This window comes from Balaenoptera ricei, chromosome 11 (assembly GCF_028023285.1).
Source record: "Balaenoptera ricei isolate mBalRic1 chromosome 11, mBalRic1.hap2, whole genome shotgun sequence".
NCBI classification, from domain to species: domain Eukaryota; kingdom Metazoa; phylum Chordata; class Mammalia; order Artiodactyla; family Balaenopteridae; genus Balaenoptera; species Balaenoptera ricei.
This window is the reverse complement of record NC_082649.1, coordinates 678,796-691,610: the sequence shown is the minus strand read 5'-3', so window position 1 is coordinate 691,610 and position 12,815 is coordinate 678,796. Positions and strand designations below refer to the sequence as shown.

Genomic DNA, 12,815 nt, shown 5'->3' with positions numbered 1-12,815 from the left:
GGCTGGAATCGCATTTGACACCTCGCTTTGTGACTAGTTGAATGTTGGTTTGCTTCTTTTCTCGACTAAATTCTTTTCACATATTTCTGTATGAAATGTTTTATCCCTACAGAGGAATAGCTCTTGTGTAGATAGATGTGAATTAGAAGAAATTGCAGCTGAAGAAATGCAGTATCGTGATCAGGACCCTCGGTGCACATTTGCATCACCTCCCTCCCCTTGTAGAGAGTCACTTCTGCATTTCGTGGTTCCTAATTAACACGTTGTTTACTATTACCTGTTTCTGAGTTTTAAATAGCATCAGTGGGATCATAGGCATGCATTTTTCTATGACTCCTCTTTCTACTCAGTACTGTTTTTGAGGTTTATCCATGTTGCTGCATGTAGGTTATGCTAATTTGTAAAATAAATTAGAGTGTCTCCTTTTTTCTTCTTCTGAGAGTTTATATAGAGTTGGAATTATAGTATTTGTTATCTGAATATTTAGAAGAATTCTGGTAAAACTTTCTGGGGCTGTATTTTCTTTGTGAGACAGTTTTTAATGACTGGTTCATTTTCTTTAATGGTTAAAGAACCACTCAGGCTTTCCGTTTCCTCTTGTTAATTTGGGTCATCTGTATTTTTCTTGGACTTTGTACCATTTTGCCTAAATTTTCAAATGTATTGGCGTAAAACTGTTTTATAATAGTTCCATATTCTTGCAATCTCAACTGCATCTACACTTTTGACCCCCTTTTATACTTAATGTTGCATGCTTAATATTTTAGTCTTTCTTTCGATTAGCTTTGCCAGAATCTTTTCAAGAACCAACCTCTGTCTTCACTGATCTCTCTTCACATCCTTGTTTTCTGAGGCAGTAACTTGGGTGCTGAGCTTAATTGTTTTGTTTACACAGCTCACTGATTCCAAACCTTTCTCCTTTTTCATATGAACATTTAAGGCTATGTATTTCCCTCTCTCTAGTGGTGTGCCACATGCTAACACATGGTGTTCTCATTGTTCACTTTGTATTTTCTAATTTTAATTGTGTGTTTTCCTTTGACACACCAGTATGTAGAGGTGTGATTTTAAATTTCCAAATTGAGGGAGCAGTTAGTTTCCATATTGGGAGTTAGTTTTTTCTTTGTTAGAGATTTCTGACTTAAGTGTTCTGATGTCAGAATATCATGTTTTTAACTTTGTTGAAACTTGCTTTGCAGATGATACATGGTGAGTTTTCTGAAATATTCTACCTTGCTTGAAAAGATTGTCCTTCAGTTTTGAATACCACGTTCTGTTTGTGTCTGTTAGACCAAGTGTGTGAATTGTTCATATTTGTTCCTTTTGTTTGTTTGTGTGGTCTTTAATCTGTCCATTACTGAGAAAGATGTAGTACAGTCTCTCTTTGGCTACTTTTTAGATATTTTCTTCACCTCTAGCGTTCTGTAGTTCAACTATGATGTGTCTCTTGGTATGATTTTTTTTTTTTTTTTTGCCTTTTTCCCTTGACTCTGATTGATACTTTTAAGCAGTCCTGGAAAATTCTCAGCCATTACCTCGTCAAAAATTCTCCCCTGTTCACTCTTTTCTCCCTTCAAGAATTCCTGTTGGATCATATCAGACCTTATATTCTCCATGTCTCTTACTTTCTTCTTTCATGTTTTTTCCCTCATCTTTAAATCCTCTGTAATGATTAGGAATATTTCTTCAGCTCTCTCTTCTCATCCACTGCTGCTTCTGTTATGTTTAAAGTTGATTTTCATTTCCAGAAACTCTTGTTGGTTTTTGTTACTAAGTCAGGAAAAACGATTAACTTACTCTGGAATAGTACAATTTGAAACATTATACCAGTGTAGGAGATGGTGGTGGTAAAGTGCTTTCCAGTGGCCCTCAGATGGTTCTGTGTAGGTGGCCACGTCAGCTGCAAGCTATAGTCAAGTAAACGGAGAGGGATTTTTGCAGTCAGGTGAAGCCTGATTAATGGGATGTGAGCTGGTTAACTTGATTATAAAAAAATTCACAGAAAACGAACAGTTGGGGAATATATAGATCATAATCAGTCACAGGTTAGAACCACGGCAGAAGGAAGATGAGGAGAAATGGCTCCCGACGGCAAGTCCTAGGTGGTCCTTCTGTGTCAGAGTGACAGCATGTCCTGTCATATCACAGCTTGCTTTTTTGTTTTAATAGTGCCACCTCTACTAGGGATTAAAGGTTTATTTTTTAAAATTAACTATTTACTTGGCATTTATTTTGTCCACATTTGACAAGTTATGGTTCAGTAACATGAAGGAATGTCAATTCACTGTCCAGCCATCTGTTTGTAAAGAATTAAAAATATATTAATTTGACTGAAACTAGTAATCCAGATTCACTTGCATAGAGATTCTGCTTATAGTTTGACGAGTTTATTTCTATAGAGCTGGCTCAGTTAAATGTACTCTTTCTGTCATCTTTGAAATGAAAATAACAGGGCTTTTTTCATGCTATTTTTTTCTTTCTCAGAAACTTTTTTTTTTTAAGAAGTATTCCTTCCAAAAAGTTTTTAAAATAGTAAAGCAGAAAATTTAAGTTGGAAACATTAAATGACAACAATGAAATGATTTTACGTTTTGTTAACTATTTTGAGTGAGCTACAGACCCCTGTGTAGACACCGGGGAAGCAGGGCATCCGCCATCCACTTTTTGTTCCTGGACGTGCCCCCCCGTGACCACATGTGACATCAGAGCACCTTGACCTGCACGTTGCTGCCGAAGAGAGAGCTGGTAGATCATCACAAGCCTCTAAAATGCTGCCTCCTAACACGCTCTGTATTTCTCCACGTTATTACTGGCTGTTGAACTACAGTTGACCTTGAACTACGTATGCACTGGGGTTAGGGTGCTGACCCTCCACCCAGTCGCGTAACTTAGAGTCAGCCCTCCGTATCCACCCTCCCCGTCTGCGGGTTCGTACAGTACGGTAGTATTTACTACCGAAAAAAATCCACATATCCGTGGACCTGCACAGCTCAAACCTGTGTGAGAACACCTATTTCTAATTACATAACTGTTGAACTAGCACCCTTTTTTCCCCTTTTCCATTAGAGACGGCTGGCCTGGAAGCCGTCAGGCCCCACCTTCCCTGAGAAGCTTTTCAGCCCCTTAGCAGTGCCCTGGTCACTCTTGCTCCCTCTGCTTCCTTGTCAGCCACATTCCGTGAACATTGTCTTTCGAATGTTTTCTCGTCTGTCTGCCCTACTGGACTGTGGTTTCCTTCCTAACAGAGTTTTTTTTCACGTAACTTTCATCCATCACTCTCAGGTGGTGGGCTCGTGATAGACAGACCCCATCCTTGCATTTCAAATACGGTCAGGTGAACTCAGCTGACATCTGTGCTTCTCAGATGGTATGAACAGGGCATTTGAAAAATAATAATCATAGCTGCTAGCATTTATTATGTATTTTTTTTTAATTTATTTATTTTATTTTTATTTATTTTTGGCTGCGTTGGGTCTTTATTGCTGCAGGCGGGCTTTCTCTAGTTGCAGAGAGCGGGGGCTACTCTTCATTGCGGTGGCTTCTCTTGTTGCGGAGCACAGGCTCTGGAGCGCAGGCTCAGTAGTTGTGGCGCACAGGCTTAGTTGCTCCGCGGCATGTGGGACCTTCCCGGACCAGGGCTCGAACCTGTGTCCCCTGCACTGGCAGGCAGATTCTTAACCGCTGCGCCACCAGGGAAGCCCTTATTATGTATTTTAAATGTGCAACACAAGGCTCATAAATTTATCATTTCGAATCCTCACAAAAAAATGTATGAGGTGAGTATCGTTGATTCTCATTGTTTCATTTGCCTGGTACCTATCTGTGCATACATTTATTTTCAACGTTTTTTCTTAAATTGAGGTATACTTTATGTACAGTAAAACATACAAATCTTAAGTGTATATAGATTGGTGACTTTTTGCACAGTACCCACCACCCAGATCAAAATATAAAATGTTCTCCTTGTGCCACGTCCCATGCAGTGGGACACCAGCATGGGCACCCCTCTCACCACTGTCTGACTTCTGTCTGCACAGGTTAGTTTCACCGTTTCTTGAACTTCATGTAAAGTGGAACCGTACAATTTGTAGACATCTTCTGTGTCTGGCTGCTGTTGCTCAGACCTAATCATTTCTGAGATTCAGCCAAATTGTGTGTCTATTACTAATTTATTTCTTTTATTGCAGAGTTTAGGTAACATATTTTGCTCACTCATTCTTGGTAATGGGCTTTGGGTTGTTTCCAGTTTTACGTCTTTATGAATAAAGTTGTTGTGGGCACTGCTGTAAAAGTCTTTCTGTGGACATTTGTACTCTCTTATCTTACATATATACCTAGAAGTGGAATTGCTGGTCATGGAATAAGTTGATAGAACCTCTGAGCATTCCCAAGTGGGGATCTCCTTTACACTCAGCCAGCAGCGTGTGCGTGTCCGGGTGCCCCACTTGCTCACTACCACTTCACATTCTGTTTTATTTTAGCCCATCTCCTGGCTTTCGTTGACGTTCCCTGATACACAGTGATGTTAAGCATCTTTCTTATGCATTTAGCTGTTCATATTCAGGTACCTTCTTTTGAAGTGCCTGTTCAGTTCACTTGTTCATTTGTTAATTGGGTTGTTTACCTTTCTATTAGTGATGTTAGAAATCTGTGTATATCTTTGTCAGATATATATTCTTTGAGTAGAAATTTTAAATTTTGATGAGGTTTATCTACTTTTAAAAATGTTTAGTGCCTTTCATATCCTGTCAGAATCTTTACCTGCTCCAGTGTCCTGAATTTCTTTTTCCCAGAGGCTTTGTAGTTTTAACTGTTATCTTCAGGGAGATGATCTGTCTCTTACTGAGTATTACATTGTGTTCATTATTACTATAATTATACATATACTATGATAGCTTTATAGTATGCATTGAAAGGACAGTTGTGCTCTTTTTTCCTGGTATCTTTTCTTGCTGTATTGTATGGTCTACGACCTCTCTGGCCTCTAGTGCCGGCTCCGACCCTGCACTCCCCAGATTCTCACTCCTCCCATGTTGAGGGCTCGGCCCACCCCCTCTGCAAGTCCTTGGCCCCTGGGTGCTGGTGAGACCAGGCATGGACACACAGGGCTGACACTGACCCGCTCTTCCAGCAAGAACTAGTTCATGTGGGCTGACCTTCTTGTGAAGATGGCCCCTGGTCTATACAGAAGACTAATTCTTATCTTGTTACACAGCTGCACTAGAGTGGTCCTTATTACTGAAAGTAAAATAAAAATCTTGCCTTTTTGTAGGAAGTTGGTAAAAACTGTTAAAATCTACTGAAGTATTTATTTACATTGTTTTACTTTTTTCTTCACCCTCAAGCAGACAGCTCATAATTACTCTTAATTTGTGTTTATAGGTTAGCATGGCCTCACTGAAAGAGTTGGACCAAAGACTCTTTGAAAACTACATTGAATTGAAGGCAGACCCCATCGTTGGCTCCTTAGAACCTGGAATTTACGCAGGCTACTTCGACTGGAAGGACTGCCTGCCCCCAACAGGTGGGTGGTTTGAGGTTACTGAAGTCTCCAGATGCATCCGGAGGGGTAAATATGGATTTCCTTTTCTCAATACAGGCTTAAGATGCTTTTCTTTTTATTCCCATTTTTTTTTCATATTTACTGAGGGGTTGATATAAATTTTTATTAGCTTACCCATTTTTTGATAGCTTGGGGTTATTAGTACTTAAAATGGTTAAAGATATTCTTAAATTCCAGAGAATAATTAATTACACCTCATAATGTGTGATCATCCCAGTAACGCACACTTGCTTCCTATGATATTTCTTTACTGCATAGAAATAATAGACTGTGAGTGACAGTTTTATGCAATGACCTTGCAACCTTCATCAAAAAATTTACTTAAGACATTTGGTCATTTCTTTGGAAGACCCAATTACTGATGCCAAAAAGGTGAAAGATACAAGGAAAATGTATAGGAGTAAGATTATTATAATAATTTAGCAAAGAAAATTCAACTGGAGAAGGATGACTGACAGTTCCAGTATTATCGTTTTGACATCAAATGAAAGTCACTTAAATCACTTCCTAATACATATTTTAGAACTAACTATTGCTTGTTGAATGAAATAAACTTTTTGATTGATCAAATAGTTGTTTCTTTGTATGAAGTACTGTAGAATACATAAAGCCAAGCAACCTACTGACATCATTATGTCGATGTAGCGTGACGTGGAAGTGGTTCTGTTCATATTAGATGTCGGTTCTTCGAGGCGAGTGTGGCTGTACCGGTGACCTGCTGGCAGGTTGTTACCTTCATTCTTTCAACTAATCGTTGTGACCACCTGTCATTTTTGTTGTGTGATGCTTTTATTAGATGGTGATAACATTGTTTATTCTTTAATACCTTTGGTTTTTATTGTTATTTTTCATATTAGGGGTAACGATACAGTGATGCCAAAATTCTAAGTTAAGAGCCAGAATCATCAAATCAGTAATATTTTATGTGACTGCAGGTATTTAATTCCTGAAATCACCGTCATTATAGACATACAAGCCTTCTGCCTACGGCTGACCATAATTGATCTTTTTCCTGTCACGCCATTACTCTTGTGTACCCATGTTTTTCTCTGTCCAAACTGGATTACAGTTCACATCCCAAATATATCCTTTTACAGTTTAAGTCAGAGCCTATCAGTAACTTGCTTAAAATTTTTGCAGCGTCTTCCTGCTCACTCGCGGTAAAATCCGCAGAGCGGGCAGCGCTGAGTCCGGCACCCGCCCCCTGCGGCCCCTCCAGCCGCCTCCAGCACACTGGGCCTCTTGTGGCCCAGACTTCCCACATCCTCCCCCAGGGCCTTCCCTTTGCTTAGACAGTAATTCTCCCTCATGCATCCTTTTGTCCTCAGGCCTCTACTTAAATATCAGGACACCAGCCATCCACCCTGCAGAGGTGACACGGCCAGTGGAGAGTAGGCATGGCATTTTAGATTTAACCGTGGGAATTACGTGTATTTTATGTGTAAGATAATTATCTACAAGGGAGAAGGCTGTACGTGTGGTTCCAGCACCTGCCTTTATGTTGGTTGAGCTTCTTAAAGCCAAATCCGTGAGGTCGTGGTAGTGGTCAGTTATCCAAGGTGGGTGATGAAATGCACCTTCTGTGTAAGCCGGGTTCCTGACTCCACGTGAACAGACCTCTGGAACTTTTGAACTCAGCAGCCTCTGGAACTTTTGATCTACCATCCTTTTCAAAACTCGCGGGCTAGATGACTTTGGGAGTTTCAATATCTTTGGACTTTAGGAAGGTAACATAGTGCACATACCACATATTATGTTATATCCCCGGTAGAGATCCCTGCAGAGAAATAGGTGAATATTAGATTAGGAGTGATAACAAGATCCTTATCAGTTCAGGTGAGACATGCCACCACAAAAGTTTAGCACGAATTTGCAAATTCACAAGCAGAGGATCTTGCCTCCCAGGTTCTATGTCTCCCTTGTCTAGACTCCTGCATGGTGCGTGGTGCCTGCTCGTGAAGATTTGTTCAGTAACTGGGGACCCCTTGCAGCTCCCACGGAGCCATGCCTGTGTCCTCGCTGCCGCCTCACTCCCAGCGGGCCCGCACCTGCTCCGCTCGGGGCCCCCTCCCACTCAGGTGCTTTCCCAGGAAGCTCCCCTGTGTGAGCAGGGCTGTTTGGGGTCCTTTTAATCTCTTGTAACTCTTCAGTACACAAACGTAATAGATGCATTTCTGTATCTGTTTTTTATTCCCCTGTTTTGGGGAAATTTTTAAACAAAGATGTGAGGAGATTTCTTTCACATTCCCAGACTTCTCGTCATTTAAGTGTTTTATAGAGCAGTGACTGAGAGGTTCAGAATTCCAAGGATCAGATCGCAGAATGTTTTTCAATAAAATCTCTCCATTTTCTCCTCAAGGGAACAATACCCAGTAGTCAGCTGTGGTCTGTGCTTGGCCCCTAGCCTCTGCAGACCAGCCTGGCTATTGCTTCCCCTTGGGGGCCTCTCTCCTTCCCCTGTGACATGTATGAATTACCTCATATGGGCCCTGCTGCACCAAGCTCTTGTGCAGTTAACCAATCCCCAGTTCACAAATGAAGGAGTCGTTGTACAGCAGGCCCTGCACACGCGCACACATGTGTGCACACACTCGCACATACGTATGTACACATGCACATCCTAAATGTTTTAACTCCTTGCAAACAGTTTCAGTCATTTGTGTGCCTATAACACCTGTGCCTCGCCTATGATTATCACTTAATACTCACTACCATTTTCTAAATTTCAAGTATCCTAAGACAGACAAATTACTTATTACCTCCTGAGGGTCGGGGAGGGGTGGCTAGGACATCAGGCACTGAACCCTAAGCTCTGGTCCCCCTAACTGTACTCACAGCCCCCTCACACTCCTCTTTACAGCCCAGCTTCAGAAAGTCGGCTGGGTGGTTCCTCAGGGATTCCATGTGAGGTCCCATGTCCTCTCGTGTCCTCCCGACATCTCCGGCAGCCCTGCGACTCCACCTCTGTGCCGTGGCTGGATCCGTGGACGTGCTCGCTTTTGTGCTCCGTGATCGGAACGCTCCCGGCCTGCTCCCCCTCCCCGGGAGAGACGGCCCTCCTGCGGCCCCTGTGGTCCCACTGCTGCTGGGCGGCCCTCGGTCTCCTTCCCCTGCCTAGCCTTGCACCCTGGCGTCCCCAGGACGCTGGCTTCCTCTGGGCTTGCTAGCCTTTCCTCGGACTCTGCGTGGTCTCCTCCACTGGCAGGAGTGGCTGGTGCCTCCAGTGTCCACGTCCGCAGGCTGATCTCTGCTCTGAGCTTCAGGTCTCCCTCCCGCGTAGACAAATGCACTCCCCCAGGACGTTCCGCGCCCTCCTCACCAGCCAGCTCAGCCGGGGCTCCCGCTCCTCTCTGTGCCCTGGTTCTGTGGCCACCACCCTCAGCTCCTACCAGGACGCCCCGTGTCGCCTGAGCCCGCACCTGTCTTCCTGTTCCCGGCCGCCCGCCGCTCCCCTGCTCAACCCTCAGGCCACCCCTCGCCTCCGGCTCAGACCTACCCTTTGGGGCGGGCGCTGCCGCTGTTGTCCTGCTCCCTGCCCTTCCCGTGCCGCCTCCGGGGGCTTCCCTGCCCCCCCACCCCCACCCCGCGCGCCACCGGCCTTCTCTTGAGTCCTGCACGTCGGCGGTCACTGCGCCCCCGGCTCCTGTGCTGCGAGCTGAGGGTGGGAGTTCACAGGTTACAGCCTCAGTTTATCTTCCGAGTACTTGCTCTGTGGTTCACAGTGATTTTTCTCGGTTGTTTTTCCGATAGGAAAGTAAATCGTGATGTTCTCGTTTCCATTAATCTCCTTGTTCACTTTTTAATAAATAATACACAGTGGGTGTTCGTATTTGTTTAACTGAAGTGAGCATGTTATAGCACTTGCCTCCTGTGGAAGCTTCGTACAATCCCTAAATCTCGAGCAATTGCGTTTGAATTAAAACATGCGTGTCAGGGATACCTGACACGTGAGCAGTTCTGCGCAGCGCCGCTGTGCTCTTCAGGGACAGTTGAGGTGTGTTTTGCTCAATCCTTCTGAGGACGAGGGTGTGGGAAGGGCAGTGCCAGGCTCTTAGGGTCTTGGGTCCCACTGCCTCCAGGTGGGTGACTGACTCAGACTGTCCAGATACTGCCTTGAAGGGACCTGGGGTCCTTTCTCTGCCACTTCCCATCTTCCCAGCCCTCAGCGTGAGTGATGATGGATACAAAATGATGTCATCATTATCGGGGCCACTTTTTGTACAAAATTAAGCTTCTGCTGGCCTTGTGGCATTGAGGCCTGTGGCTCTGTCTTTCAGATAAACTTCCTGAGCAGACGCACACACCACTGCTTTGTCAGCCATTCATTTACCATTTCTCTGGTTCCAAAGCCTCTTAGAAATTGTTGGTTTTGGTTTCACTTTTATAAACTGTATTTAGTTCTGTTCTTGGTGTAGCTTTGACTTCGTGATCCCCAACTGAACCTCAGTCTCGCATAGTCATATAGTGATTTTTAGTTTCTTTAAAGATGAGTGAAGTTTTGAGACCTCGTGTAAGGTGAACAGCCAAAATAGTTTGACTTCAGTCTTCCAAAATAATTTCAATTAACAACTTTAGTGTTATCTTTAGAATTTTCATCTCCAAAATTTCATCCAAAACTGAATTTTACAAATCACGTAGGTAACCGATTGTTTATTGCTGTACTTAGCAATAAATTTAGTTTCTGATACTGTTTGTGGTGATTTTTTTTAAAAAATCCTGTTGATTAATTTCACGATTCAAGAAGAGATATTCGTTAAAGCCATAACTATGCTTTTTTAACCTGACAGTTGGATATTTAAATTATCACCTCTTTATTTGTATATATGTCAGGAAAGATTATTCTGGTTAGTTCTGAGTCACTTAACTGACTGTGTCGTTATTCTTATCTGCAGTTATTAAGAGCTCTGAGTATTTGCATTTGATAGGTTTTAGGTAAACTTTGAATAGTCTTAGTCTTCATTTACGGATACACATGGAAGTTCATATCTTTAAAACATACTAAATAAGAAAAATAATCTTTCTTAAAATTTTCTCTTAAATATTGGTGTTCTATCTAAAAGGCATTTAAGTTTACATATATTCCTAAAGATACTTAATAAATGAATTTAAAATTAACCATTTTTATAAAGGTAAAGTACTTAACTGATTTTTAACTCAAAAGACTTTTTTATTAATTGCAGTCATTGACATTATCAGGAGGAGGGAAGACATTTATGTCATCGGTGATGGGAGTGAGTGGCGTGCCGGCTGTTAGCGTGGGCGGCCGACTGCTCGTGGGGGACGCCTGGAACCGGAGCAGAACGAGTTCCACGTCAATCACGTGGCAGACCCAGTGTTTGGGATACTGAGACTACTGACTCGACGTCTGTAACAAAATGTTCCTCTCAGGGGCAGGTAGAGGATTTGCTTTTCATTCACAAATTCAGCCAGTGTTACCAAGTCTGTTACATCCGAGGCACTCTACACGTTTCCCGAGTTGTTCCTGCTTCCAAGGTTAACATGTGGTAGCGAAGCTGAGGATGGTGCTGCGTGTGAGGTGAGGTGGTGGCTGTGACCCGGGGGGGTTGGGACGCACCCGTGTCCCCCTCAGTCGTGTGGCCTGCTCCCGGTGGCACCAGGGAGAGCAGGGCGGGGCTCAGGGGGGACCAGCGCCGCTCCCCGCCCTTCTGGGGAGCCCTGGCACCGGCACCCCCAGGGCAGCTCCCGAGACCACGTCGTAACCTTGGCGTCTGCACCTGTGCTGCGTGCTTCTCTGTTTGTTATGCGGTGGTTGGCGGTATGTGTGAGGGCAGGTGTTTTGGTGAAAAAGATCACAGCATGGGGTGGCAAAAAAACTAAAATAGATCCGTCGTTCTCTTGTGATTTTTTATATCCATTTATTTTTTAAAATTATATCATCTTGGAGGCCTTGAGATATTTTTTTTATCCTTTAAAGTTAAAATCCAGTGCATTATTGGGGGAGGAGGGAATGTGAAAAATAACTTCGGTGCTGTTCATTGACCGTCTAATCATCTCTTATTTTCTTTAACTTATCATCGTTTCTTTGCAGTTACCTAAAGAAAATATATTTCCACGGCCATGCGAAGAGTATCTTGATGGGTTATTGTATGTTTTCTTCCCCCAACACTTTTCTCCTAATACTCTTGTGATTGTAACGGGATCCTTGTATTTCAGCGAGCTAATTGCACTTACCTCTAACTAATCGCACTTGGTCAGCATGAAGAACGCTGAGGTAGTGGCCAGGCTGCCTGCCGTTTATCTCGGCAGATCAGCACCTCCATTTCAACATTCATCTCGTTAGTTGTTAGACTGTAACCACGCGTAGGGAAAATCTTTCTCTGAAAGTTCTCGGGGAGTTTACTAAATGCTGGGACAGGGCTGTTGCGATGCTGCTTTCTGGATCCTCCTGATAGATGAGTCGTCGTGTCCAGTATCAGGGAGGAGGGGAAAGAAGGGACTCTGGCCCCATCGCTACCTCCGCCTGCTCAGAGGGAAAGAAAGAAAAACACCGTCTGAATCTTGGGGCCTGGGGAATCCCGATGAATAACAGTCTTCTTCTCTGTCCAAATTTCGAACCGACTGAAGAATAAGACGCAAGAGTCAGTAGGTGAGAAGGCCGGTGCCGGAGGGTCAGAGTGAGAGCCCAGACCCCTTGCCCAGCCCCTCCGAGAAGCAGCCCCTCTGCCTGCTCGCCACCTCCCACAGGCAGGGGTAGCGAAGAAGCAGGGGACAAACCCCCATGCGCTGCTGACCCCGCCAAAGGTGGACGAAGGCTGTCCCTCCCTCTGGGAAGCCCCACCCAAACCAGAAGGGCAGGGAGACGCCATTCTCCTTAAAAGCACCAGATGTGAACTTCCAGCGAGAGGTGGCTGGCTCTGGGTGTGCGGACAAGAGATAGGAGCTGATTTCAGCAAACAAAAAACTTGTTTTGTCCCATTAATAAACGAGGAAGCAGAATTACTTCAGAATCTAAATATTAATTCCTATTGCAAATAAAATAACCGCGGCCAGCAGTTCAAGGGTCAGTTACAGAGACGGTCTGTAGAAAAGGAGGGGACTCCAAGACGTCTTTCCCTCCGCAGCCCACAGCCCACCTCTGGTTTCTGGAGGGGGGGGGCCCAGCCCTCAGGCCCTCGCCCCCTCCCACGCTCCCCTTCAGCCCCACCCCACTGTCTCCAGGCCCCCAGGCCGCCCCCCCGCTCCGTGTCCGCAGCCCTCAGTGGTGCCCAGCACAGGGAGATCCTTCCCTGAC

General features: G+C 44.2%; 1 protein-coding gene across 2 annotated transcripts in view; it reads left to right on the top strand.

Moving 5' to 3' along the window:
• Nucleotides 1-12,815, top strand: part of EXOC2 (exocyst complex component 2) — a 156,064-nt gene that overhangs the window by 116,652 nt on the left and 26,597 nt on the right. For both annotated transcript variants that reach the window (XM_059937762.1, XM_059937763.1), the window contains exon 23: nucleotides 5,383-5,524. In XM_059937762.1, coding sequence (XP_059793745.1) covers nucleotides 5,383-5,524 — 142 coding nt within the window. The remainder of the gene's footprint in view (nucleotides 1-5,382; nucleotides 5,525-12,815) is intronic.